The sequence below is a fragment of the Eptesicus fuscus genome, chromosome 20 (genome assembly GCF_027574615.1).
Source record: "Eptesicus fuscus isolate TK198812 chromosome 20, DD_ASM_mEF_20220401, whole genome shotgun sequence".
NCBI lineage: Eukaryota > Metazoa > Chordata > Mammalia > Chiroptera > Vespertilionidae > Eptesicus > Eptesicus fuscus.
Window position 1 is genome coordinate 15979410 of NC_072492.1, and position 27790 is coordinate 16007199.

Sequence of the window (27790 nt, forward strand, 5' to 3'; positions counted from 1 at the left end):
GTTGAAAGCTGTTTAAGTAGGTAAGATGTGGGAAGTTAACATTGACTAGGAAACAAAATTTCCAAGTGTCTAGAGACACTGAATCACATTTCTTCCTTATGCATAAATTAAAAAGAAACAGATTGATAAGGAGCTGGCCTTTCAGCCTGCTTCATCCAAGTTATGGAAGTTAAATCTACATTTCCACCACTGAGCACAATACAAATGTTCTTTACTTCTGGGGAAATTGTTTGAAAATGCTGAGACAGAACAGCAGCCACTCCAACAGCAGCTGTAGGTTCAATAAGCAGTTTCATCCTCTCCCATACCAGCTGGGTTGCATACTGTTGGTAGAGAGGGAGTAAGAATTAGTGAAACGGGAGAAGGAAAGCCTAGTTGGTGGGCCTTTACACTTAAAAGCTGAGTGATATATACATATGCTTGCCAATGAAGAGCTAGTCTTTTTTTTTTTTTTTCTTTTTTTCATTCTAACTCTGCTTCTTAAATGAGGGTTGTCCCAATTTTCTAGGGCACCCTCCCATGTCATGAGTCACCAAGTCAAATCCCCAGTAGATGAGTTGCTACCTGCAAGAGAAGTACCTTTTGCTAAAAAGTTGCTCCGTTCTTTCGTTTTCTTTCCTGTTGGAGCCTCACCTTAATTTCATCCTCTGTGACAGTGAAGACATCATCCACAAGGTCCCTTATAACAGGCCAGGTGTTTAAGCCAATGCTGGATTTCACACCATCTGCTATGGTTTCTGGAGGACAGGGATTGGGGGTCAGTTCCCCTTTCAGTTTGGACTTGTAGCAGTCATCTGCATTCAAGGGTTCAGCAGCATATACCTTCACAGTAGGTCTCAAAGCCTGGGAAGAGAAATAGTAGACGCCATATCACTAGCTACTGCCTGCATGCCTGCAGTAACATAGACAGTACAAGTAACACGTTTCTGACCAAGTAAGAGCCTTCTCTGATAGATGTAATGAAAATATGACTTTAAAGCACTTTACATTGTATGCCTAATACTGGCCTTCAGTTGCCTAGATCACATCTGGTTCTATTGGTCACTTGAGCAAACAGTAGCCCCTGACTTGGATAGTAGATTGGTGAGATGGAATTCAGGGAAAGGACTGTGATAGGGTGCCACTCACTAATTGCTTTTGTGCTGTAAAGTCATAAATTAAGGAAAGGGTGGTGAGGCAGAGAAGGGCCTTTCATCTCATGTGCTAAGAAATGATGGGAACAGCAATTTAGGGGGAATGTTGAGCAAGTACCACAATGTACTATGATGTGAAATAAAATCCTCTATGCCTAAAGTGGGGAGTCTTCCAGAAGTTGTTTTCTCACCTTAACTGTAATTGCTATTCCAGCAATCATTCCTCCTCCTCCTACAGGTACCACCAGTGCATCTACCAAAGGAACCTTTAGTGAAAAGAATATAAAGTATAGTAGGTCTATTAAACACCAGTTTTAAATGTACATATTAAATAGTTGATTCTATAGTCAAACATCAGATTTACCAGTAGTTCAGCAAGAACTGACTAGGCTTTTACCTGGTTCAGTACTTCCATGGCAATTGTCCCTTGCCCAGCCATCACTGCAGGTTCTTGATTGGGATGTACCATGATCCCTTCTGTTTCTTCTATAATTCTTTTGGTAACATTTTCTCTGGACTGAAAGAGTACATTATTTTAGCATACTTGATTTGTATTTAATAGTGTTTTCAACAAATTAGATTAAAGCATTTAACACTTCATTGGCCATCTACTTTTTTGAGACTCTGGGCACTGGGAATATAACTGAACAAAACAGTCTCTGTGCTCCAGGGAGTAATGTTCTAACTAGAGGCCTGATGCATGAAATTTGTGCAAGGGTCCCTGCCCACTGGTTGTTCCACCATCTGGTCTAATTAACATATTAGCTCTTCTATTATATAGGAGTATGTTGGGGAGGGGTGGAATATAAGTAACTATAGTATGTCTACATGCTATGGAGAAAATTTATACAGGGTACTTACAAAGGGCTGCTGATAAAGTGATATTTTAATAGATATGAACCCAGAATATTCCCGGGGAAAGTAATCCCAAGTGCAAAGGCTGCAAAGCTCTTGGCCTTTCTGAGAAACTACTAAGTGTGGTTGGCATGGAGTGTTTGGGGGAGAATAACAGTGGGCAATGAGGTCAGAATGATAGGAACGGGCAGGTCCATGCCTTAGATAATTGGAAGAACTTTGGTTCCCACTGTGTATGAGACGGGAAAACACTGGAGGAATTTGAGCTGACAAGAGACAAGTTCTAACTAAGTGGATAGCTGGTTTCTCTGAAAACAGACTAGTGGGACAAGGGTGGAAGCAGAGACACCAGTTAGGCGGCTGCTGAATCTACCTGAGAACTGATGTTGGTTTGAATCAGAGTAGTAATGGTAGAGGCTGTTAGAAGTAGGTGAATTTGAAAGTTGGACCTAAGATTTGGATGTGGAGTGCAAAAGTTATCAAGATGACTCCAACATTTGTTTTTAGCAACTAGTTTGCCGTTTACTGAGATGAGAAAGACTGGAAGAAGAGCAACATACGGGGGAATGAGATCATTTGGTTTTAGACAGCAAGTTTGAGATGCCTATTAAGACATCCAAGTAGGAATACTGAGTAGCTGTTGGATATACAAATCTGGGTTAAGGGCAAAGTTCAGGGCTGGAGTTGGCATATAGATGGGTGATATTTCAAACTATGAAACTAATATGAGTGTAGATAAATAAAAGGTTAGGCATATATAAAAAGGAAACAGGAGCCCTGGCCTGTGTGGCTCAGTTGGTTGGACACTGTCCTGTGCACCAGAAGGTTGCTGGTTCAATTCCAGGTCAGGCTCAACCCCTGGGGGGGGGGGGGGGGCAGGCAGGAGGCAGCTGACCCAATTTTTTGCTCACATCAATGTTTCCCTTTCCATTCCTCTAAATTAAATCTTTAAAAAAGAAAAAAAGGGCCCTGACTGGTTTGGCTCAGTGGATGGAGCGTCGGCCTGTGGACTGAAGGGTCCCGGGTTTGATTCCAGTCAAGGGCATGTACCTTAGTTGCGGCACATCCCCAGTGGGGGGTGTGCAGGAGGCAGCTGATCGATGTTTCTCTCTCATCAATGTTTCTGGCTCTCTATCCCTCTCTCTCCCTCTCTGTAAAAAAATCAATAAAATTTTAAAAAATGGGGGGCGGAGGGGGACAGGAGCCTGAGAAGAAGTACCCAATAATGTAGGAAGAGAAATTTCATCTGACAGTGAAAACTGGTAAGATGTTACTGAACATTGCTCCCTTCCTCACCTCATCGCTCTGTTCACTGTAGACTATAGAGGCTCCATAGGCTTGTATTGCCAGTTTTTTACAGTTGGGAGCTGTTTGGGGTACCACAATATAAGCAGGAATTCCTGAGATGGAGAAACACAGTTAGTACAAATTGGGCAAGTTTAGGGTAGAAATTTCTGTTCAGTTGCTTGTAATCAGATAGGGACTTAATTCCCACAGCTATCACCCACTTCACTGAAAGTAAGGATACTTTTTAACTCTAACAATCCCACCCAGTACCTGGAGAAATCAATAAGTACCTTCCAATTTGGCAGCATAGGCGAGAGCCTGGCCATGATTTCCACTGCTGTAAGTAACAACAGCTTTGGGCTTTTCAGAAGTGGTAGGAATCAAACCTCTGATTGCATTAAGGGCACCACGAACCTTGAAAAGAGAGAGTGAATTTGTATTTGATTAAAGTTTCTAAAAGAAAACATACACACCAAGGAGCTTTACAGATATCCTCTTCCTAATACTGCACATCCAGTCCATCATTAAATCTTATCTATTCTACCTCCTCAATATCTCGTGTGTCTTCTTTGCCAGTACCTTAGTGAGGCCTCATTTTTCAACTTGTATGTTATCAAACCTCAAGTGATTCTGCTTCAAGGATCATTCTCATCTAATATTTCCACTAGATTATGAAAGTGATTTTTTAAAGACAAAAGTTATTTTTTTCTTTGACTTCCCTTTTTATTTTTTTTAATTCTCACTTGCTATTTTCCCATTAATTTTTAGAGAGAGTGGAAGAGAGAGGGAAAGACAGAAACACTGATGTCAGAGAAAAACATTAATTGATTGCCTCCTGCATGAGCCCCAAACTGGGGCACAGGCTGGGAAGAGCCTGCAACTGAGGTACATGCCTTTGACCGGAATCGAACCCAGGACACTTCAGTCCACAGGCTGACTCTCTAGTCACAGCAAAACCGGCTAGGGCTGTATGCCTTTTTTAGTAAAAAACAAAAACAAATTATAAGTTACAGCCTTTCAAATACAAATCTGCCTGTATCATTGTAGTCATCCTAAATTGTTTCTAGTTTCCCTCCTACCAGGTTAGCTCACACCCCTGTACCTCTGAGCATGCCATATCTCTACCTGTAGTTCTTTCCCCCCACTCCCTGATCTGGATAAAAGTACTCATCCTATAAAATTTGGATCAATCTCATCTGGTTCAACTTCCTTGATCTCCAAGGCAAAATTAGTAACTTCATTCTCTCATCGCACTTTGTATATATCTCTCTTAAGACACTTCTCATCGACCTATTTGTTGACCAGCCTGCCTTCTCCTTCAAGCTGGACATAGGGCAAGGCCTTGGCAGAAGCAAAGGGAAAAAGAATTTTTTAAAAATATATATATTTGTATTTATTTCACAGGAAGGGAGAAGGAGAGAGATAGAAACATCAATGATTAGAGAGAATCATTGATAGGCTGCCTCCTGCACAACCCCTACTGGGGATCGAGTGAGCCCACAACCTGGGCATGTGCCCTTGACCAGAATCAAATCTGGGACCCTTCAGTCCATGGGTTGACACTCCATCCACTGAGCCCAACCGGCTAGGGCGAGAATATTTTATGTTTTAGTATAAAAGCTCTCAGTTAATGGTGGGAGAAAAGGTAGATTCTTGAAATCTTAAAGCTATCACTTAACAGGTTACTGACACCTGTCAGGTACTGCACTAAATGCAGCTTTCAGATTTTTACCTTAAGGATCTTAAAGCTCAACTAATGGTCAGAAAAGTATGGTAATGAATCAACACACATAAGTCTATCTTTTTGCATAGGAAGGCACTGACATACTTTGTAGAAAAAGATTTTATGAGGCCCTAGCTGGTTTGGCTCAGTGGATAGAGCATCGGCCTGCAGACTGAAGGGTCCCGGTTTGATGCCAGTCAAGGGCATGTACCTCGGTTGCAGGCTTGATCCCCAGCCCTGGTCAGGGCACATGCAGGAGGCAACCAATCAATGTGTCTCTCACAACGCTGTTGCTCTGTCTCTCCCTCTCCTTTCCACTCTCTCTAAAAATCAATGGAAAGATATCCTCGGGTGAGGATTAAAAAAAAAAAAAAAAAAAGAGGCTTGAGCTAGGTTTAGACCTTTTATATTCATAATAAGGTATCAATAGCAAGTTGACAGAAAGTGAATGCTTAAACTTGGATATACAGTGATCCCACTCGCCCATTTTGCCTTGCAGCAGTTCAGGGTGATGTCTATTGTCTCCATTTAATCATTAGACGTTTCCTCTTTCATTCTCATATCCTAGTTTGGACAGTAAAAAAGTGGCTTGTCAACACCTGATGCTAAGTAACTAGAACTTGATCAAAGGAAAACTACAACCCTTTCTTCAGCTATAAGAAAATATTAATTCTACCTACCTCACTGAGTAGTCAGGAGGATCAAATAAATTTAATATGTGAAAAGGGATTGAAAAGATACATGCCACACTATCAAAAGGGATTGTTACCTTAAAAGATCCAGTTTTCTGGAAGAGTTCACATTTGAAGTAAAGATTGCGCCCTGTTACTTCATTCAAAATGGAGCTTGTTAGCACTGGTGTGAGGTGGATAAAATCTCGAATGTTGATATGAGCTTTTTCAACATCAGCAAAGGAGATGCAGTACTGAGCACACATTGTTCTAAAATCCAGGAATAAAAAAGGGGTAAAAGCAAAAGTCAACATGTTCAATGAAAAGATTTTCAAAATGCAAAAAAAAGACCCATTGAATATACAAGAATGAACTACAATGTAAACTATTGACTTTGGGTGGTAAAGAGTTAATGTAGGTTCAATTGTAACCAACACTAGAGGCCCGGTGCACGAAAATTTGTGCACGGAGGGGGGTGGCGGGGGTGTCCCTCAGACCGGCCTGCACCCTCTCGCAGTCTGGGAGCCCTTAGGGGATGTCCAACTGACACCTTAGGACCGTTCCCCAGGGGGAACGGGCCTAAGCCGCAGTCTGGTCTCCCTCTATAGGAGGTGACTGGCGGGCCGATCGGGATGGCGTGGGCGGCGAGTGGCCAGCCCCGCCCCCAATTGTGCCACGACCACTGGTGGCCTCCCTCTGTAGGAGGCAACCCCAGCAGGCCTATCTGGGCACGGTGCTGGCTGGCCCTGCCCCGAATTGCCCCGCCTCTGCTACCGCCTGTGGCCTCCCTCTGTGGGAGGTGACCAGGTGGGCAATCAGAGGATGGTGCCAGCCCCCATCGCACCCCCCACCCCATCGCTGTCCCCTCCCTCTGCCCACTGGCATGTGCCTTGGCTGGCCTGGCAACACCTGCTCACCGGCCCCACCCCCCACTGACCTGTTGTTCCGCCAATTTGCATATTACACTTTTATTATATAGGATACCTTTCTTGTGAGGGATGTTGATAATGGGGGAGGCTATGCATATGGGGGGTGCAGGGGTTTTATGGAAAACCTGCCTTTGGATCAATTTTGCTATGAACCTTAAGCTGCTCTAAAATATATATATTTAGCCCTGACCGGTTTGGCTCAGTTGATAGAGCATCGGCCTTCGGACTGAAAGGTCCTGGGTTCGATTCCAGTCAAGGGCATGTACTTGGGTTGCAGGCACATCCCCAGTAGGAGGTGTGCAGGAGGCAGCTGATCGATGTTTCTCTCTCATCGATGTTTCTAACTCACTATCCCTCTCCCTTTCTCTCTGTAAAAAATCAATAAAATATATTCAAAAAAATATATATATATATTTAAAAAATAAAAAGAGCCCATCTAGTGTGGCTAGGTTGGAATGTTCTGTACACCAAAAAAAAAAAAAAAAAAAAAGGGTGCAGGTTCAATTCCCTGTCGGCACATACCTAGGTTATGGGTTCAATCCCTGGTCAGGAAAGGCAACATCACATTGCTGTTTCTCTCTCATTCCCTTCCTTTCTCTCTAAAATCAATAAAAAACATATCCTTGGGTGAGGATTAAAAATAAATAAATAAAAGCCCTGGCTGGTGTTGCTAAGTGTTTAGAGAGCCGGCCTACACACTGAAGGGTTGGGGGTTGGATTCCAGGTCAAGGGTACAGACCTGGGTTGCAGGTTCACTCCTGTTCTTGTTCAGGGGCTTGTGTGCAGAAGGCAACCAATCGATGTGTCTCTCTCACACTGATGTTTCTCTCTCTCTTTCTCTCTCTATCCCCTTCCTCCCTCTCTTCCCCCTCCCTCCTTCCCACTCTCTCTGTAAAGGCAATGGAAGAAATATCCTCAGGTAAGGATTAACCAAAATAAATAAATAAAAAGAAAATGCATTACAGTAAAATAGGCCTGGGCCTGTAGTGTTAATGGGGGAACTGTCTCCATTACCTGGGCTCCAGAATCTTTGTATAGAAGGGAATTTGTCTTGAAGCTGACTTTCTTAGTAAGCATAAGTGCTTTTTTTCTGATGAAGCTTTATAGGAAGTAACTGATGATTATGAAGGCCTAAAGTTCACCCCTTACCCATACCATCCATCTCTTGACTGGTTTCTACATTTTCATCATTGTAGTGAGTTACATTCAAATTCTGCTATAAATTTTTATTTTTAAAAATTATTTAACAATGAGAAAAATTGCCTAAAATCCTACTATCTTAATAAATTATGCTAATTTTCTATGTTTCCTTTTCTTCAATATACATACATTATATGACAGTTAAAATCAGGGCAAAGATAACATTTTGTTTACTTCTCCATTGGCTCAGTATCTTCAAAGTTTTCATAATTATGATTTTCAATAACTGTATTATGCTTCAAATTTTCACTACTTTTATTATAGCATTTAAACAAAGTTTTCTTTATTTTTCCTTATTAACAAACAAAAGTAATGCATGTTCAATAGAAAAACAGATTTAATCTGCTTCCTCCCCAAACACAAATGCTATCTAAGGCCTGGTGCTTATCTCTCTAGGCTCACATATATATACAGACAAAACTTTAACAGGTTTGGTAACTTGCTTTTTTTCAAACAATATTATGAATAATATGTGAATCTTTATCAATAGGTCTATTTATGCAACTTTTAAAATGGCTTAATAGTACTCCTTTTTACAAAAATACCATAGTTTTACATAACTCTATTGTTGAACATTTGGATTGCGGGGGTGGGGGGGGGGCTATCCTATATAATAAAAGCCTAATGTTGTCCCCTCGACCAGGAGTTTGACCACTCGCTATGATGTGTGCTGACCACCAGGGGGTGGCACAGAACATGGTGGGCGACTGCGACATAGCACTGGCAGTGGACAGCAGTGGAGGTGCTACTGGCCCCAATGGGCCCTGATGAGAGTGGGACTGTGGCAGGATGGTGGAGCAGGTGAGCAGGCGACACCAGGCCAAGACTGGGGCAAGCGGGGCCTGATTCCCCGCCCCGCCCCCCCCCCCCCATTGTCCTGGCGCTGAGGGAGCCGGGCTGGGGGCTGGGATGGGAAACTGGGGATGGGTGGCAGCGACCAATCTCCCACAGCACCTGGGCGGCGGGGGGGGGGGGGGCTGCGACCTCTCACTGGCTACCTGGGACAGAGGTTGCGGTGAGAATGCAGGGTGTCTGCGAGCTCGCTCTCACTCCCCCAGCTACCCTTCCCCAGGACACCAGGGCTTGCGCTGGAAAAGCCCCACACTCAGGTGCCAGGCACCAGCAAGGAGCCCACCCCACACCTGCACAGCCTCTTCTTCCAGGTGAGCCAGGCCGCAGGGGCCGGTTGGGTTCATGGGTTCGCACAGGAGTGGTCTTGCAAGGCAAGCCAGGAGAGAGCAGGCTGCCTGCCCAGCTTCCGGCTTCCGTGCAGCGCCACTGGGTGGCCCAGAGGCCCACGCTGCGCACTGGCCTGCAGCGTCTGGCTGTGCTCACTGCATCTCCACCTGGGGATTTGGGTGCTGTGACTCAGGCGGAGGGGAGTGTGCGGGGGTCTGGGGGCCCAGGTGCTGCCCAGGGCCCAGAGGTCAGCTGGGACCCACCCTTCCATGCCAGATGCTCGCGCTTCAATCGCCAGCCAGGCCTAGGGATGGCGCCTGTGCACAAATTTTGTGCACCAGGCCTCTAGTAATAAATAATGATGTAATAAATAATAGCCTTGTTACAAGATCTTTGTGTATCTCCACACATGCTTTGAGTAGATTCCACCAACTTGTATTTGCATCAAAAGGCATGTACACTTCTAAGACATTTGATATCCCTTGCCAAATTCATCTCCAAAAGAGTTGTAGATTATACCATTTTATACTCTCACAGTAGTTTCTAAGGAATGTCCATTTTTCTTCACCTTTGATATATCATTTTATCTATTCATTTAATGAAATATCTAGTAGTTTGAATTTACTTTTTTAAAAAGTGATTGAACATTTTTTCTGTATATTTGTTGGCCACTTATTCTTTCATGAGTCTTGAACACACCAATTTACTGACTGAATCATCTTTTTCTTCTGAAATGTTATGTTTATCAAAATTAAATTTCTATTAGTGCTTAGAGCTTTTCTGGACTTCATATTTTGTTCCATTTATGAGACTGTCAATTCATTTTCCAGTTGTTCATTATATTATGTTCTTCCCTGATTACTCTTTCTAAAATTTATTAGCTTTTCTCACAAATAATTCTTTCAAAGAGACTTTAGAAATCCTTTATCAAGGTTGTCAGAAATACCACTGTCAAATGAACAATGAATTGGGGGCATATGACATTTAAGAAGAGAGTCTTCCTATCCATAAACATCTGTGTCTTTCAATTTAGTAAAGTGTTTTCATTTTAGGTTTCTCAGTAAAGTTTTTATAGTTTATTTGTGTCCTATCCAGATATGATTAAATTTATGCCTAAGTAGAATACATTTTTTGAGATAAGGTATATTTCCTTAGATTTTTAAATTACTTACTGATAATGCATATGAAAATGTAATAGGACACTTTACTAGACTATCTTTTAAAAAAATATATATTTTAATTTTATTGATTTCAGAGAGGAAGGGAGAGGGAGAGAGATAGAAACATTAACGATGAGAGAATCATTGATGGGCTGCCTCCTGCATGCCCTATAATTGGAGATCAAGCTCGCAACCCAGGCATGTGCCCTTGACCGGAATCGAATCCGGGACCCTTCAGACCACAGGCCAACGCTCTATCCACTGACCCAAACCGGTTAGGACTAGAGTATCTTGTTAGAGCTAATAGTTTTCTAGTTCATTCTCCAAATAATCACGCTATCTGCAAATAAAGATAATTTGTCTTTACCTTACAAATATCCCTCTGGTAACTTTCTCAGTGACTTCATAATTATTCTTTTAATGTAGATTTTCCAACTCCTCCTGAATTAATTTCAGTAACGTGTTATTTGCAAAGTCATACAAAATTAGTATGAAGTTGTACATATTAATATATCTAGGTATTCTTCATATCTGTGGTATTCATTTATTCATTCAGTTATGAAATATTGAGCACCTTCTATGTGTCAGATACTGTTTGGTCTGGAGATGTTGTGTTAGAAAAATAGACTTGTCTCTACTCTCATAAAACTTACAATCTCGTGAGAGATGCCCAATAAGTAATCCCAAAATAGATATTTATTTACATTTAGTAATAGGTGATATTAGGGAAGTGTGTTATAATAGGATACTATAATGTTGGGCCTTATTTATATCAGGTAAGGTTCTCTATGGAGAAGTGAAATTTTAAGTTGACCCATAAGATGAATGGGCAGAGTAGGGAAAAAAGTGTTTCAAGTAGAGGAAATAACATGTGTGAAGACTTTAAGGAGGGCAGGAGGTTGTCATATTCTAGGAACTAAAAGGAGCCCAATGTATGTGAAAATAGTGATCAAAGAGTAGTGTATGAGATGAGAGTGAAGTTGGCAGGGTCTAGATCATTAGGGACCATGATTCATGGATATGTTACTTAAGAGCAATAGAATGCCATTGGAAAATTTTGAACCGGTAAGTGACATGCTAGAATTAATATTTTCAGAAAAGCACTACATTATGGTGAATGAAAAAAAGAGAAAAGAATGGAATCAGGGGATTCAGTTAAATAGTATTAAAGTTTCCCACATGAAAGACAATAGGGACTTGGATGGTGAAAGTGGAGGCAGAAAAAAATAATCACTTGATTATTTAAAAAAAAAAAATCACATTTTGGAAAACCAAACCTGATTAAAAAAAATGGGTGAAGAATTTGAGCAGACATGTTTCCAAAGAAGATATACAAATGGACTTGTAACAAGCACATGAAAAGATGCTCAACATTACTAATCACTAGGGAAATGCAAATCAAAACTACAAGGAGATACCATCTTACATATATTCGAATGACAAATATTATTATTTTTAATACTTTTTTTTTATTGATTTCAGAATGGGAGGGAAAGAGAGATAGAAACATCAATGATGAGAGAGAACCATTGGGCTGCCTCCTGCACACCCCCTACTGGGGATCCAGCCGCAACCCGGGCATGTGCCCTTCACAGAAATTGAACCCGGGACCCTTCAGTCCACAGGCCGACGCTCTATTCACTGAGCCAAACCAGCTAGGGCTAGAATGACAATTATTAAACACACACACACACACACACACACACACACACACACACACACACACACACACACAAGTGTTGGCAGGGATGTGGAGAAACTGGAGCCCTTGTACACTGTTGGTGGAAATGTAAACTGGTTTAGCTACTATGGAAAACAGTATGGTAGTATGTCAAAAAATTAAACATAGAATCACCATATGATCTAGCAATTCCACTTCTGGATTTATACCCAAAAGAACTGAAAGAGAGTCTCAAATACATATCTGTATACCTATTCATAGCATCATCATCATCATCATCATTATTATTATATTATTTATAGCAGCATTATTCACAATAGCCAAAAGTAGAAGCAACCCAAGTATCTACTGATAGACGAATAAACAAAATCTGAACTATGAATCTTGGGGATATTATGCTAAGTGAAATAAGCTAGACAAAAAGACAAATACTTATTATTACACTATGTGAGGTACCTAGAGCAGATAAATTCATACAAAGTAGAATGGTGATTGCTGGAGGCTGGGGGAAAGGGAAAGGAAGCTGTTTAATGAGTATAGTTTCAATTTTGCAAAATGAAAATAATTCTGGAGATTGATTGTACAACAATGTGAATGTACTTAACACTACTGGACTGTATATTTAAAAATGGCTATGATGATATATTTTATGTGTATTTTACCACAATTTTAAAAAACAGAAAAATAGTTACATTTTGAAGATTATAATTAGTTATAAATAGTTAGTCTGCAAGTAATAGAACCCCAATTTGAACTGGACACAAGATGGAGGTGATGAGATTTACTGGCTCATGGAATCGAAGAGTTAAAATATGGGACAGGTAGGGATATGGGCCTTCAGGAACAATTAAAACCAGGGATTTGAGATTTTCTAGGACTCTGTGTTTCTCACCTCTGCTGCTTTCTGCATGTTAGCTTCATTCTTTTTTGTCGCAGACCAGTTCCACATGGCAGGACGCGTGGTTGCTGACAGCTCCTGTGTTTTACATTTTATGGCTTCCACACTGGACAGGAATTTTCTTTCTCAGTTTCAGTTAAAAAAATTCTGGGTAGGGACTCTGATTGACCCTTCTTGGCCCAGGACCAGTGGCCAAGGGTGTGAGGGCATTTAAGACAATATTATGCATCAGAAGTATTTACAGAAACATGAAAAAGAAACAGAATGATTTCTATAACACAATGTCAATTATGTACATTTAAAACATATACATACATAAGACACTATATATTATTAAAAGACACAGATATATCCAAGTACATATTTCAAACATATTAGAGCGATGACTTAAGTGGGGAGGGTAGGAACATGAGTAGTAATTGGAATAGGGAAAAGATAAGAAAGGCCTTGATGGTAATAAGAACCAAGTAGTATGATTGCCTTAAATTTCTGTACCTGTGGGAAAAATAGGAGCAAATGAAGGGAGTAAGAAGAAAAAAAGGAAAGAGAAACAAAAGGACAAAGAGAACGTACTTCTGAGAGTGAGGGAGTTTTCAAGAGAAAAGGGGAGAATGTTGAGGTGGTGATTCCATAGATGTCCACTACAGAGATAGAAGGGACATATCCTGATATTGGTTTGAATGTGGGGAGTGAGGGAGACAAGGATAACTCCAGGGTTTTCACTTTGATGGTGGCATAATTTATTAACATATAAGACTGATGAAGAAACAAGTATTTTAGAGAAAATGAGTGATTTGATGAGCTAAGTTTGAATTACTTATGACACATCCAAGAGGATGTTCTTTAGGTTTCTTTTCTTTTCCAGAAATGTGTCCATTTTAATGTCTAATTTATTTCTAAAGAATGAGATCCTCTATTTTTTTTTATCAAGTACTGTTCTTTTTCCCTTATAAATTTCTGATTTTATCTTTATTCTTCTATTTTCCTTTTAATTTCTATTCTTTAAAAATTAATAATAAAAGCACAGGTTATAAATTTCCATGAGTATAGCTTTAATAATATACCATAGGTTTTGGTTGCAATATTTTCATTAACTTTTTTCTGTTTTATTGAATTTACTGGAGTGACACTTGTTAACAAAATTATACAGGTTTCAGGTGCACAATTCCACAGCACATCATCTGTACATGGTAGTATATGTATACCACCCCAAGTCAAGTCTCTGTTCATTATCATTTATTGCCCCTAAAACCTTCTCCACCTACAGAAACCTTAATTTTTAAAGAATCCATGACATTAGTTTTATTTTTTTGACCCATGAGTTATTCAAAATTGGTGATTTTTAAAAAATTCCAAGTGATTAGAATTTTTAAGTTTGTGGTTATTCTATACTCATTTTACTACTCTGTGCTCAGCAATGATGACCTGTACAATTTTTGTTTTTAGAACTGAATTTCTCTCTCCCCCACTATCCAAATTTGCTTTGTTGTTTTATTACTCACACTAGAGGCCTGGTGTACAAAATTCATGCACTTGGGGGTGGGAGTCCCTCAGCCTGGCCTGTGCCCTCTCGCAGTCCAGGAGCCCTCAGGGGACTTCAGTCGGACATCCTTAGCGCTGCCATGGAGGCGGGAGAGGCTCCTGCCACTGCCGCTGCACTTGCTAGCTGTGAACCTGGCTTCTGGGTGAGCGGCGCTCCCCCTGTAGGAGCACACTGACCACCAGGGGGAAGCTCCTGTGCTGAGCGTCTGCACCTGGTGGTCAGTGTGCATCATAGCGACCGGTCGTCCTGCCGTTTGGTCGATTTGCATATCAGCCTTTTATTATATAGGATAATATGTGACCAAATCCTTACTGTAATAATTTAAAGCATTATAAAAAGATGTAGGTCCTTCAGTCTCTACCATTAAATCCACTCTCTTCCACAAAGATAACCACTTCAAAAGTTTGGTATGTATTCTTCCACACCTTTTTGATGTATTTATATAGATATTTACATAAGTAATAAATGGTTTTGCTGCACTCAGAGAGAACCTTACTCTACATACAAGTGTGGGAAAAAGTAGAGTTACAGTTGTTTGTATGGAAAATACAATAATCCTATATAATAAAACCTAATATGCTAAGTGTCCGGTTGTCTGTTCAACCAATAAAAGCATAATATGCTAATGATATGCTAAGGCCACTCAACCGCTTGCTATGACATGCACTGACCACCAGAGGGCAAACGCTCCAACTGGTAGGTTAGCTTTCTGCTGGGGTCCAGCCAATCGATACTGAGTGAGATGGGCCGGACATGCCCTTGAGCCCTCCCACAGTCCCTTCCCGGCTGGCCAACCTCCCGCTTCTCTCCCCGGCCCGGATTATGCACTGGTGGGGTCCCTCAGCCTGCCCTGCACCCTCTTGCAATCCAGGACCCCTCGGGGGATGTCGGAGAGCTGGTTTCGGCCTGATCCTGCAGGCCAGGCCGAGGGACTCCACTGGTGCACGAATTTATGCACCAGACCTCTAGTTAATAAATAACAATACAAGAATAAACTCTATATTTCAGGTGCTCTCAACTATAAACCTACATTTGCCCACCCCTGTATTGTTCTGCAACTAGCATGTGTTGTTTTTTTATAAACTAACATAACATCTTGAAAACTATTCTATGTCAACACATATTTCAACTCTTTAAATTCAGAAGCTTTCGTTTGATATGTCTAAATATGGTTGTCTTTTCACTTATTTTAACCTGGTACTTCATTAGCCCTTTAAATCTGAGGGTTAAATTTAAATCTTAAATTCAAATTTTTCCATCAACTTAGTAAATTTTTAAATAATTTCTTTGATTGTTTCTCCTCAGTCAGTTCTGTTACCACCTTCTGGAGCTCATATTTGATTATTAGTTTTATGGATCTATTCTCTATATCTTCTGTCCTTACCTCTAATAATTTTTATCTATTATATTTCCCTTTGAGTTCTGATAAATTTTCTCAAACTGGTTTAACTTTTGGCATATTTTACCTGTAGTTCACTGAAACTGTCTCATTGGTAACAGTGTTTTTCTTGGTTAAGCAAGTTTTCTTCAGATTATTTTTCCATCTTAAAAAGAACCCTGATACAGCCTGGCTGGCGTGCTCAGTGGTCAGAGTGAAGGCCTGGGCACCGAAGCCAAAGGGTCATGGGTTCGATTCCCAGTCTAGGGCATGTACCTGGGTTACAGGTTTGATCCCCATGTGTGGGAGGAAACCACTTGATGTGAGTCATATAGATGTTTCTCTCTTTTCATCCTTCCTCCCTTCTACTCTCTCTAAAAATCAATGGAAAAAAATATCCCTGAGTGAGAATTAACAAACAAACAAACAAACAAACAAAAAACACACCAAAAATCTTACTTACAAAAAGTCAGTCATGGAAGACTGAAAAAACAAACCAACCTGATGCAATGTTCTCTACAATTTCAATGTGAAACTGAATTAGTTTATTTCTTCCTATTTCATGTTTTAAAGACTATCACTTGCTCTGACCACTCAAATCACTCCCCTACTTTATTTACTTATTTTACTGAATTTATTGGGTGATATTGGTTAACAAAATCATATAGGTTTCAGGTGTACAATTCTATAATATATCATCTGTATATTGTATTGTGTTCACCACCCCAAGTCAAGTCTCTTTCCCTCACCATTTATCCCCCCTTTACTCTCTTCTACCTCCTCCCTCCCCCTTTTCCCTTTGGTAATCACCATGCTGTTGTCTGTGTCTATGAGTTTTTTTGTGTTTGTGGGTGGGTGTTTTTCTTAATTCTTTCACCATTTTCATGCAGCCCCCCATGTCTCCCTCCCCCCTGACAGCTGTCAGTCTGTTCTCTGTATCTGAGTCTGCTTCTATTTTGTTATTGTGTTCATTAGATTCTACATACAAGTGAAATCACATGGTACTTGTTTTTCTCTGACTTATTTCACTTAGCATAATGCTCTCCAGGTCCATCCATGCTGTTGCAAAAGATAAGATTTCCTTCTTTTCTAGGCCCAAATAGTATTTCACACTCCTACTTTTGGAACTTTAAATCTCTTTCTGTATCTTACTGACTTTCTACTTCTGCTTAACCTTCTGGTGGCAAGTGTCTGTCACATTATAGGAACTGAATTCTGTCAGAGATTATTCAAATCTTTTAGGCTCAGTCTAAGGAATAATTCGTAACTATTCTTTGACTGTTTGGGATTGGGAAGGAGCAACAGGTGGAGGAAAGCAGCCATGGGGGAGGGAGTTTCACCACAGTTCTGAATAAGTGCTACCGAACAAGAAGTTAAAGTAGCAGATTTCTGATCTAGTTACATTTAAAAAATTTTTAAATCCTCACCTGAGAATATATTTTTATTGACTTTATTTTTTAAAAGTTTTTTTAAAAATTATTATTGATTTTAGAGAGAGAGGAAGAGAGAGGGAGAGAAACATGGATGTGAGAAACATCCATATGTGCCCAGACCGGAAATCGAACCCTCATCCCGAGTCTGTGGCCTGACTGGCAATCAAACCCACGTCCCTTCTGTACACCAGAGGACGCTCCCTCCAACTGAGCCGCTCCGGCCAGGGCTGATCCAGGTAAATTTTAAAGACGTAAAAAAATCAATTAACCTCAAGATCCAGGGAAGTTAAGTAATTTTTCCAAGGATCCACGATGATACGGAAATTCCCAAACGGACGTATAAATACCTCCTGATTTACTTCCACACAACCCCTTCCTCAACAAGAGCCAACTACACTGTAATTTTAAAATAAATAGTCAGGAGGCTGGCTTGGGGGATGTACTTTGCCATAAAAGAGACGACTTTGATACTCTGGTACTTATCGACTGTGTCACCCCGGGAACTACGGTTCCCTAGGACTCAGTTTCTTCATCTTTGGGGGGGAGGAGGGGGAGAAAGAGGAGGTGAAGGAGAAAGTGGGAAAAATAATAATTACTCTTACAAGATTTTTAAGGTTCCAAAATAGAGGCCTGGGCCACGAGTCCGGGCCTGTGGTGGGAGACCCTGGCCTAAGATGAGTGGAGGAGGCCGGACCCTGCGGTGTCTCTTGTCAACCCCAGCCCCAGACCAGCACCAGTGTCCTCGATGGCCACCACTGCAACGACAGCAGCTACCGCCGCCACCGCCCGCCTGTAGGCCTGGCCTCACCTCACCTCACAGGGGCCGCGCCTCCAACTCCAGCCTCGGCGCACCTTCCCCGACCACACCTCTGCGCATGCGCGGCGCCCGCCTCCCACGCCCAGGCTCGCGTTCGGTCTCTTTCCCTCTCCTGTGGCGGAGCGTCCGTTTAAGCGCTTTTCCTCCCAGTGCGGCCACCGTCGTTCGGGGAGGAGGACGGGAGGGGGCGGGGAAAAAGGTGGGAGGTGGGTGAGCGCGCGCGCCGCCCGTCCGCCGTGGTTTCCTGGCTGCGCGCGGCGGTGGCGGCGTCGCTGCAGCTGTTGCAGCAGTGGCGAAGATGGCGGAAGGGCTGGAGCGTGTCCGGATCTCCGCGTCGGAGCTGCGAGGGATCCTGGCCACTCTGGCTCCGCAGGCCGGGAGCAGAGGTGAGTCGCACCGCCCAGCTCCTGGGCCGGGCCTGCCCGCCCCGCCTTCCTCTCCTCCTCTGCCTCCTCCCCGCTCGGTCCGCGGCGCTTCGGAGCCCCCGCCCCTTCCCCCAACAGTGGGGGCGGGGGCCCGAGGGCGGTCCCCCTGACCGCCCTACCAGCCCCTGGGTCTGTGTGGGGTCCCGCTTAGGCAGCTCTGGCCCTTTTCAGAAGAGTCCAACCCGAGTGCCTGCCTCCGCCCCCTTTCTTACCGCGAAGGTGACTGTTCCCCCACTGCCTCCGTCTTCTCAGACCCTCTCGTGGATCCCGAGCCGTCAGGAGACGCGTAAAGGAGTGGCGCTGGGGTCTGGTGGAGGCCCCGGGATGTTTCGTTCCCAGAGGGATCATCCCCAGGCCCGTCATCTCTTTAGCTTTGGAGAGAAGGAACTGGGGAAATGGAGGAAGGTTGAATAGCTTGGGACTTCTTTGCTGAACTTTCTCCCCCCAAGGCAGGCTTCTGACGACTGGGCCACTGGAAGGGGTCCAGGACCTCAGAGAGTTGACTCTACTCTGGTTTGGCCTTGGCGTGTGTGGGAGCCGTTTTTCTCACAGAGAATGCTCAACTTGCAAGTTCAAGTCTCCAGCCACACCACGAAAGCGCCTAGGGAAGATTCTAGTGTCTCCCCTCTCCTTTGTTAGGCAGTGCATTTCTGTAGAATGGTAGCTATGCTTCTGCAGACCTGTGGCCAAATGTCTGTGACATTGGTTTTCATTGGTCAACTGAATTGGGTTTATTCAGGTTCTTTTCTCCCTCTGCTGTGGAAAATAGTAGTAGTTCTTCTCCCTCTCTCCATTTCACCTAAGTTACAAAGGCTGCTGAGGGTGAGCTATTCTGGAGTTAAACTGCTTTACTTTATTCAGACTTGAAACAGTCTTTTAAACTTCTGAGAACACTGTAGCAGTAAAACATCAAGGCGGTTTTTTTTCCCCCCCTGTTCTGTTTTGTTATACACATAGGTGTAAATTTCTATTATGGTTTTGTTTACATTGGTGTTTATAGAACAATAGTAGGATTTTATGTAGCACTTCATTTTATATACTCTGTAATCTCACTAATTCCTGTCACTTTTCCATGGAAATGTTTAGTAGCTATTTGTAGCAGTCTTTCCCCTTAATAGATTAGATAACAGACACAAAAAATCGAGACTTGCTTATCTGTCATTAAGTAAGTTCATGGAGCCCGGACAGCGGTTTTTGAAGTCCTGTGCTCTTATTCTTGGGTGCCCCAGTCTTTGGTATTTTGAGAGCTTGTCACAATATTTCCATCATCTTCCAGGGAAAGCTTCCTTATGGAACTTTTTCCTTCTCATATTCCATCATCATAGTAGCAGTTAGTCTCAGTATTCTAATGATGATAGTCTGAGCAGTATTTTCTTGGAATGACTCTGTTGACTACTGTTAGAGAGTTGGTGAGCATGAGTGGAGTTGAAGAATGTGAAAGAAACTGCTTCCAGTTTGCTTCGGCAGGAGGTATATGATTGGATAATTGGTAGCCTAAAGACGAGGATTGTTCTGGCCAAATCAAAGTCTGGACTTGCAGTTTTTTTTCTCCAGGGATGTCCAGACCATGGATTGTTATGCATATCCCACTTTTACTTCTTTCCTACTAGTATGTTAAAAGGACTCAGCCACCCTGGAAAAACGTTAGAGGCAGAAGAAAAGACTAAGATGGATTTGAGGGCTCTGTAATAGAGAACAGCCTGTTGCTGAAATGGTTGGAGATCTTCTATTCTGACAGTAATGGGGTAGTTTAGGGCCTTGGGGATCCGAGTATGACTTGAGTAACACTATTTTTTTCTTATTTCCTTACCTCAGGTGTAGGTAACATCAACACAAGCTTTTAAAAAATTTTTTATTATCTTTGTTGTTGAAAGTATTACAGATGTCCCCTTTTATTTCCCCATTGATCTCCTCTTCCCTGCTCCCACTTCTTCTCTTTAAAAAAAAATTAATTTTATTTTTGAAAGTATTATAGATGTCCACTTCCTCTCCATTAGCCCCCTCCACTCTGCCCTCGCCCCCTCCCCAGGCCTTCACTGCACTATTGTCTGTGTCCATGAGTTCACAATTAAGTTCTTAGCTTTGTCAGTTGCTGAACAAATATTGTAAACATAGTATAATTTCTGTTTCTGCAGAAATTTCCTTCCTTGTTAATCATAACATTTTGAAGATTTATTGATTTTTAGAGAGACGAGGGAGAGAGAAACATCGATTTGTCGTTCTACTTATTTATGCATTTATTCGTTGATACTTGTATGTGCCCCACAACCTTGGTGTATCGGGGACAACGCTCACCAACTGAGCTACCCAGCCAGGGCCAATAATAGCATTTTGATGTGTAATTTTTGCTTGACTTTTCTGTTTCTTTACCAGAATGACATTTTTCCCCCTTCCCACCTTCTTTATTCTTCTACCCTTTCCTCCCCAATACTCTCCAACATCACAGAAATCATGAAGGAGCCCAGGCAACGCAAAGATAATAGACGTCCTGATCTGGAAATCTATAAGCCTGGTCTTTCACGACTAAGGAACAAACCTAAAATCAAAGAACCCTCTGGGAGTGATGAATTTAAGGATGAAATTGTTAATGACAGAGATTCTTCAGCTGTTGGAAATGGTACACAGCTCATTAAAGATGTTTGCAAGGAACTCGACAACCAACAGCAAAATGGTCCTGTAGACCCAGAAAATATTCGGGCACAGGAGTCCTCTCCTAGAATTGCTGGACAAGAGGATCGAAGTCTAAGAATTATCAAGAAAACAAAGAAACCTGACATGCAGATCTATCAGCCTGGAAGGCGTATGCAGACTCTTACCAAAGAATCTACTAGCAGGATGGATGAGGAAGAAATCCTCAACCAGGTAGAACAACTGAAAGTAGAAGATGATGAATGTAGGGAACAAATAAAAGAGGAGGTTGTGAATAAACCAGACAAAAATGAGACACAAAAGAGCCTAAATTGTGACAGAGTAAGGGCTGCAAAGGGAGAAAAAGGAAAGAGGATTGAAAAAGGGGAGGGGATGAAGAAAGTGAATGAAGACCCAGCACAGGGGAAGCCTGGTTCTGCAAAGCGCTATTCCCGCTCAGACAAACGAAGGAACCGCTACCGCACTTGCAGTACCAGCTCAGCTGGTAGCAACAACAGTGCTGAGGGGTCTGGCCTGACTGATAATGGATGTCGCCGCCGCCGCCAGGATAGGACCAAGTTGAGGTCACGACTGAAGAAGCAAGTATCTATGTCCTCAACTGACTCCTTAGATGAGGACAGAATTGATGAGTCTGATGGGCCTAGGAGGAGCACAGAAAGGAAGAAACATTTAGAAAGAAACTGTTCTGGCCATGGGGAGGGAGAGCAGAAAAGCAACGGTAAAGAAAATCGAGGTACTCTTCGTGTCACTTTTGATGCAGAAACCATGAACAAAGATTCCCCCATAGTGAGGCCAGCCAGAGAGGATGTGGATAGGATAAAGCCTGATAAAGGCTTGAGCAGTGGGGGCAAAGGCTCTGAGAAGCAGGAGTCCAAAAACTTGAAACAAGAACTTCGGGGTCGTGGCCGTGGCATTCTGATTCTGCCTGCCCATACCACCCTATCTGTCAATTCAGCTGGTTCTCCAGAGTCTACACCTTTAGGATCTCGGCTATTATTTGGAACTAGTAGTAAGGGTTCTCGGAGTTGGGGCCGAGGAGGCACCACTCGACGATTGTGGGACCCAAACAATCCTGATCAGAAACCTGCTCTAAAGAGCCAGACACCCCAGCTACATTTCTTGGACACTGATGATGAAGTCAGCCCTACATCTTGGGGTGACTCACGCCAGGCCCAAGCATCTTACTATAAGTTTCAAAACTCTGACAACCCTTATTACTACCCTCGGACACCAGGCCCTGCCTCCCAGTATCCTTTTACAGGCTATAGCCCTCTTCAGTACCCAGTGGGCCCTACAAATGGTGTGTACCCAGGGCCTTACTACCCAGGCTACCCGACTCCATCAGGACAATATGTTTGTAGTCCTCTCCCTGCCAGCACCATGAGTCCTGAGGAGATGGAGCAGCACATGAGGAACATGCAGCAACAAGAACTACATAGGCTTCTCCGGGTGGCTGATAACCAGGAACTACAGCTCAGCAACCTGCTCTCCAGGGACCGCATCAGTCCTGAGGGCCTGGAAAAGATGGCTCAGCTTAGGTATGGTGTATTCCATCCTGGCTAGAGGGAAATGGGGATAAGCTGGGAGGTGTATAGACTCCTATGGCTGAGGAAAGTAGAAAACTTTTAGGTAAGCTCCTGGGTGTTATCTCCCTTTCACATTGATTTTTGTAAGGAAGCGACAATTGGGGAAAAAAAAAAGAAAATTTTGTTTCTAGTCTTAGAAATTATTATGCTTCCCACTTTCTCTTTAAGAAAAAAAAAATTATCCTTAAGAGAACATGGAATCTGGAAATGGAAAAGGAAAGACTTTCCAGAATGCCAAGAAATGAACAACATAAAACTTGTGGTGAAGATCTTACGTCAGCTGTTAAATTTAGGTTCAGGCATATAGGGAAAAACTACTTTCCTAGCCATAACTGTTTTTAAAATGGCATTATACTGTGCGGAATGGAGGCTAGAATGAATATTATACCTGATGGCATTTTGGATTTCCTATTAAGAAAGATATTTAATTTGCAAAAAGCTCAAATCTTGAGTCTAGCCTTTTCTGTGGTGTATTTGGAGCTAGAAGTTGCATGTATTTCATTCCAGAGCTGAACTGCTGCAGCTATATGAGCGCTGTATTCTACTAGATATTGAGTTCTCTGATAATCAGAATGTGGATCAGATCCTGTGGAAGAATGCTTTCTATCAGGTGATTGAGAAGTTCAGGCAGCTCCTCAAGGATCCGAATGTTGATAATCCAGAACAGATTCGGAACAGACTGTTGGAACTCTTGGATGAGGTAAACCATCATTTTTTTTTGTACACAGGAAAAAAACTTCAGTATCCTCTAGTTGTGATGGATTTTTACCACATGAAATACTATATAACAGAACATCGACAAAAAACTGTATGTTCTTTTCTTGGTTTAGGCCTACCTTACTCCTGTTGCTTCCTTGAGACAATAAGTTACAATTGGAGTTAGTTCTGAGCTTGGAAGCTTTCTGAAGATCTTCACCAGGGGTTGTGGGGATGGGAGGGTGGGGAGAAGAGTGTGTGTGTAGGTGTTCATATCTTTAAAATAATAGAGTGGCTTATGCTATGAGTTTGTGTTTTGCGTAGTTAGTGGCCACTAAATACTGTATATGCCCCCCTTTATATCAGATGGCTGAACATTAGTAGAACTGTGAAAAGGTCACTTGCCCAAGTTTCTGGTGGGTAGATTGGGTCAGAACTGGCTGATTCAGCTTCTTATTTTTTAATTTCTTATTTTTTTCTCTTTACAGGGTAGTGACTTCTTTGATAGTTTGCTTCAAAAGCTGCAGGTTACTTACAAGTTCAAACTAGAGGACTACATGGATGGTCTTGCCATTCGTAGCAAGCCATTACGCAAGACAGTAAGCCAGTTTCTTTATCTTAAACTTATTCATTTATTTAGTAAGCATTTATCTAGTGTTAGTTATGTGCTAGGCACTGTGCTGGTGTTAAGGTTACAAAAGTGAAAGATACAGCCCATTGGGGTAACAGGGCAATTAAATCAATTATTGTAATGTGATATATTCCTAGAAGTGGGATTACTGGGTCAAATGGGAGCTCCATTTTTAATTTTTTGAGGAAACTTCATACTGTTTTCCACAGTGGCTGCACCAGTCTGGGTTCCTTTCTCTCCGCATCCTTGCCAGCACTTGTTTGTTGATTTGTTCTGACAGGTGTGAGATGGTACATCATTGTCGTTTTGATTTGCATCTCTTGGATGATTAGTGATTTTGAGCATGTTTTCATATGTTTCTTGGCCTTCTGTATGTCCTCTTTCGAAAAGTATCTGTTTAGGTCCTTTGCTCATTTTTTGATTGGATGATGAGTTCCCTGTCAATTTTGGAGATTAAACCCTTATTGGAGATAACATTGGCAAATATGTTCTCCATGCAGTGGGCTTTCTTGTTGTTTTGTTGATGGTTTCTTTTGCTGTGCAGAAGCTTTTTATTTTGATGTAGTCCCATTTGTTTATTTTCTCTTTAGTTTCCATTGTCCTAGGAGCTGTATTGGTGCTAAGACATATGTCTGATATTTTGCTGCCTATGGATTCTTCTAAAATTTTTATGGTTTCCTATCTTATGTTTAAGTCCTTGATCCATTTTGAGTTTATTTTTGTGTATGATGTAAGTTGGTGTTCTAGTTTCATTTTTTTGCATGTATCCAATTTTCTCAACACCATTTATTGAAGAGACTGTCTTGACTCCATTGTATGTTCTTGCCTTCTTTGTCAAATATTAATTGAGCATAGTGGCTTGGGTCGATTTCTGGATTCTCTGTTCTGTTCCATTTGTCTATATGTCTGTTCTTGTGCCAGTACCAGGCAGTTTTGAGAACAGTGGCTTTGAAATATAGCTTGAAATCTGATATTGTGATCCTTTCAACTTTGTTCTTTCTCAGGATCGCTGCAGCTATTCAGGGTCTTTTTTTATTCCATATGAATTTTTGGAGAGAGTGTTCTAGGTCTGTGAAATATGCTGTTAGTATTTTAATGGGGATTGCATTGAATTTATAGATTGTTTTGGGTAGTATGGACATTTTAATGATGCTGATTCTACCAATCCATGAACACGGTATATTCTTCCATTTTTTTATGTCTTCTTCTATCTCTTTTTTCAATTTCCTGTAGTTTTCCGAGTGCAGGTCTTTTACCTCCTTAGTTAAGTTTATTCCTAGGTATCTTAATTTTTGTGTTGTAATGGTAAATGGAATTTTTTTTTTTTTTAGTTTCTCTTTGAGTTCGTTATTGGTGTGGAAAAAAGCCATAGATTTCTGGGTGTTAATTTTGTATCCTGCTACATTGCCAGAATTAATTTATTAAATCTAGTAATTTTTTGATGGAGTCTTTAGGGTTTTCTATGTACAATATCATGTCATCTGTGAATAGTGACAGTTTTACTTCTTCTTTTCCAATTTGGATGCTTTTTATTTCTTCTTATTGTCTGATTGCTATCGCTAGCACTTCCAATACTATGTTGAACAGGAGTGATGAAAGTGGGCATCCCTGTCTTGTTCCTGTTCTTAGGGGAAATAGTTTTAGTTTTTGCCCATCGAGTATGATGTTGGCTGTAGGTTTGTCATATAAGGCTTTTATTATGTTAAGGTATGATCCCTCTATTTCCATTTTGCTGAGAGTTTTTATCAAGAAACTGTGTTGGATTTTGTCAAATGCTTTTTCTGCATCAGTGATATGAGTATGTGATTTTTGTCTCTCAATACGTTTATTGATTTGTGGATATTGTACCAACCTTGCATCCCTGGAATAAATCCCACTTGGTCATGGTGTATGATCTTTCTAATGTAATGCTGGATCCGATTTGCTAGAATTTTATTGAGGACTTTAGCATCAATGTTCAGCAGGGATATTGGCCTGTAATTCTCTTTCTTTGTAGTGTCTTTATCTGGTTTTGGGATTAGGGTAATTCTGGCTTCATAGAAAGAGCTTGGAAGTGTGCCTTCCTCTTGAATATTTTGTAATAGTCTGAGAAGGTTAGGTTTTAGTTCTTTTTTGAATGTTTGGTAAAACTCCCCTATGAAGCTGTTTGGACCAGGGCTTTTGTTTGTTGGAAGTTTTTAGATTACTGCTTCAATTTCATCAGTAGTTATCGGCCTATTCAGGATTTTTTATTCTTCCTGATTGAGTTTTTGAAGATAGTATTTTTCTAGGAATATGTCCATTTTGTCTAGGTTGTCCAGTTGGAGTAGTATTTTTTTTATCCTTTCTATGTCTGTGGGTTTGGTTGTTACTTCACCTCTTTCATTTCTGATTTTGTTTATTTGGGTCCTCTCTCTTTGTTTCTTGGTGAGCTTGGCTAGAGGTTCATCAATCTTGTTTATCCTTTTCAAAGAACTCTTGGTTTTATTGATCTTTTGTATTTTTGGGTGGGTTTCTATGTCATTTATTTTTAGCTCTGATCTTTATTATTTCCTTCCTTCTGCTTACTCTGGGCTTTTCTTGTTGCTCTCTTTCTAATTCTTTAAGTTGTAGGGTTAGATAATTTATTACCATTTTTTGGTGTTTTTTGAGATAGGCCTGTAGAGCTATGAACTTTCCTCTCAGGACTGCTTTCACTGTGTCCCATAGATTTTGGATTGTTATGTTTTCATTGTCATTTGTTTCCAAGGTGCTTTTTATTTCTTCTTTGATCTCTTTGGTAACCCAATCATTGTTTAATAGCATGCTATTTAGCCTCCAAGTGTTCAATTTTTTAAAATTGTTTTTATTGTAGTTATAAGTACTATGATAATGGTATATATAGAGTGTTGAAGGGGCATAGAAGGAAGTGGATCTGATTTTTATTTATTTAAAGTTTTAAAAAAATTAAATATGTTGATTTCATAGAGAAGAAGGGGGAAGGAGAGAGTGATAGAAGCATAAATGATGAGAGAGAATCATTGATAGGCTGCCTCCTACACACCCCCTACTGAGGATTGAGCCCACAACCTGTGCATGTGCCCTGACTAAGAAACGAACCATGACCTCCTGGTTCTTGGTTAGATGCTAAACCACTGAGCCACACTGACTGGGCAGAAGTGGATCTGATTTAGATGGATAGGGTCAAGGAAGGCTTTATAGAGAATGTCAAGTTGAGTTTTGAAACATGAGTGGCAGCAGAGGGGCAGTTTCAATGCAGGGCACAGTGAGAGAATCAAGCCTTGTTGGAAAAGTGCAAGAAGTTCAATATGCTGGTATTTGTGATGTGGAATTGGGCTGTAAAGGAGATAAAGCTAGTGAAGTAGAAAGGGATAGATCATAAAATTTTGCTGTAGAGTTTGGACTTTATTCTGAAAGCACTGAGGAAACATTGATTGATTTCTAACAAATGGATATCATAGATTTGTTTTTATAACCTATATCATAGATTTTTGAAATCTGATATTGTGATCCTTCCTGGGAAATGGATTAGTTTGTGCCAGAGTGGAGGTAGGAGAGTCAGGTTGTGGCCCTGAATGAAGGTAGAGATATTGGAGGTAGAAAAGAGGAAACAGATTAGAAGGATATAAGGAAAATAGACTTGGACTACTGGCTAATTTGGTGTGACTGATGAGATTGGGGACATGAAGAGTCTAGATCACCTCTCAGTTTGTGGCCTAGGAGAGTGGGTGGAAAGGAAAAGGGTAGTTCAGTTTTGGATATGTTTAGGTGGAGGAGCTTGAAAATGAACAAATGAATATTCTGGTCAGTCTGGAGCTCAGGACAAAGAGCTGGGCTGGTGATATAGATGGAGGAGTCATCAATATATAGTTGATAATTGAAGCAGAAGTTGGGAGACTGGAATAGCTTGACAGAGAGTGGGGTTATCAGATTTCAA

At 41.4% G+C, this 27790-nt stretch overlaps 2 protein-coding genes across 5 annotated transcripts in view; one reads left to right on the top strand and one right to left on the bottom strand.

The window, feature by feature from the left end:
• Positions 1-8: 8 nt before the first annotated feature.
• On the bottom strand, positions 9-17956 carry SRR (serine racemase). Of its 3 annotated transcripts, XM_028155074.2 has the most exons (9): positions 17884-17955; positions 12711-12822; positions 5768-5939; positions 3566-3689; positions 3285-3388; positions 1531-1650; positions 1325-1399; positions 634-843; positions 9-323 (listed from the first exon to the last, which is right to left on the bottom strand). In XM_028155074.2, exons 2-9 carry the CDS (start codon positions 12737-12739, stop codon positions 108-110), a joined length of 1050 nt encoding a protein of 349 aa, XP_028010875.2. In that variant the 5' UTR covers positions 12740-12822; positions 17884-17955; the 3' UTR covers positions 9-107. The 3 variants fall into 3 exon arrangements, with proteins under 3 accessions (XP_028010875.2, XP_028010876.2, XP_054565062.1); XM_028155075.2 differs by lacking the exon at positions 12711-12822 and having other exon boundaries at positions 17884-17956; XM_054709087.1 differs by lacking the exons at positions 12711-12822; positions 17884-17955 and adding an exon at positions 17673-17838.
• A 169-nt stretch (positions 17957-18125) lies between these two features.
• SMG6 (SMG6 nonsense mediated mRNA decay factor) overlaps positions 18126-27790 on the top strand; it is a 219430-nt gene continuing 209765 nt past the window's right edge. The window contains exons 1-4 of one of the 2 annotated variants that reach the window (XM_008147894.3): positions 18126-18273; positions 20759-22499; positions 23055-23247; positions 23732-23842. In XM_008147894.3, coding sequence (XP_008146116.2) covers positions 18186-18273; positions 20759-22499; positions 23055-23247; positions 23732-23842 — 2133 coding nt within the window. In that variant the 5' untranslated portion in view covers positions 18126-18185. Of the gene's footprint in view, positions 18274-18490; positions 18532-20758; positions 22500-23054; positions 23248-23731; positions 23843-27790 lie in introns of those variants that run through there. The other variant, XM_028155061.2, reaches the window with a different exon arrangement.

Bases quoted from the DNA above. Each gene is read 5' to 3' on its own strand.
- SRR (XM_028155074.2), bottom strand. From the start codon at position 12,739: ATGAAGCTAACATGCAGAAAGCAGCAGAG. The intron at 3,389-3,565 runs GTACTTATTGAT...TCTCCATCTCAG, and splicing joins CTATGCTGCCAAATTGGAAG to GAATTCCTGCTTATATTGTG. The intron at 844-1,324 runs GTGAGAAAACAA...TTCTCTTCCCAG, and splicing joins GAATAGCAATTACAGTTAAG to GCTTTGAGACCTACTGTGAA.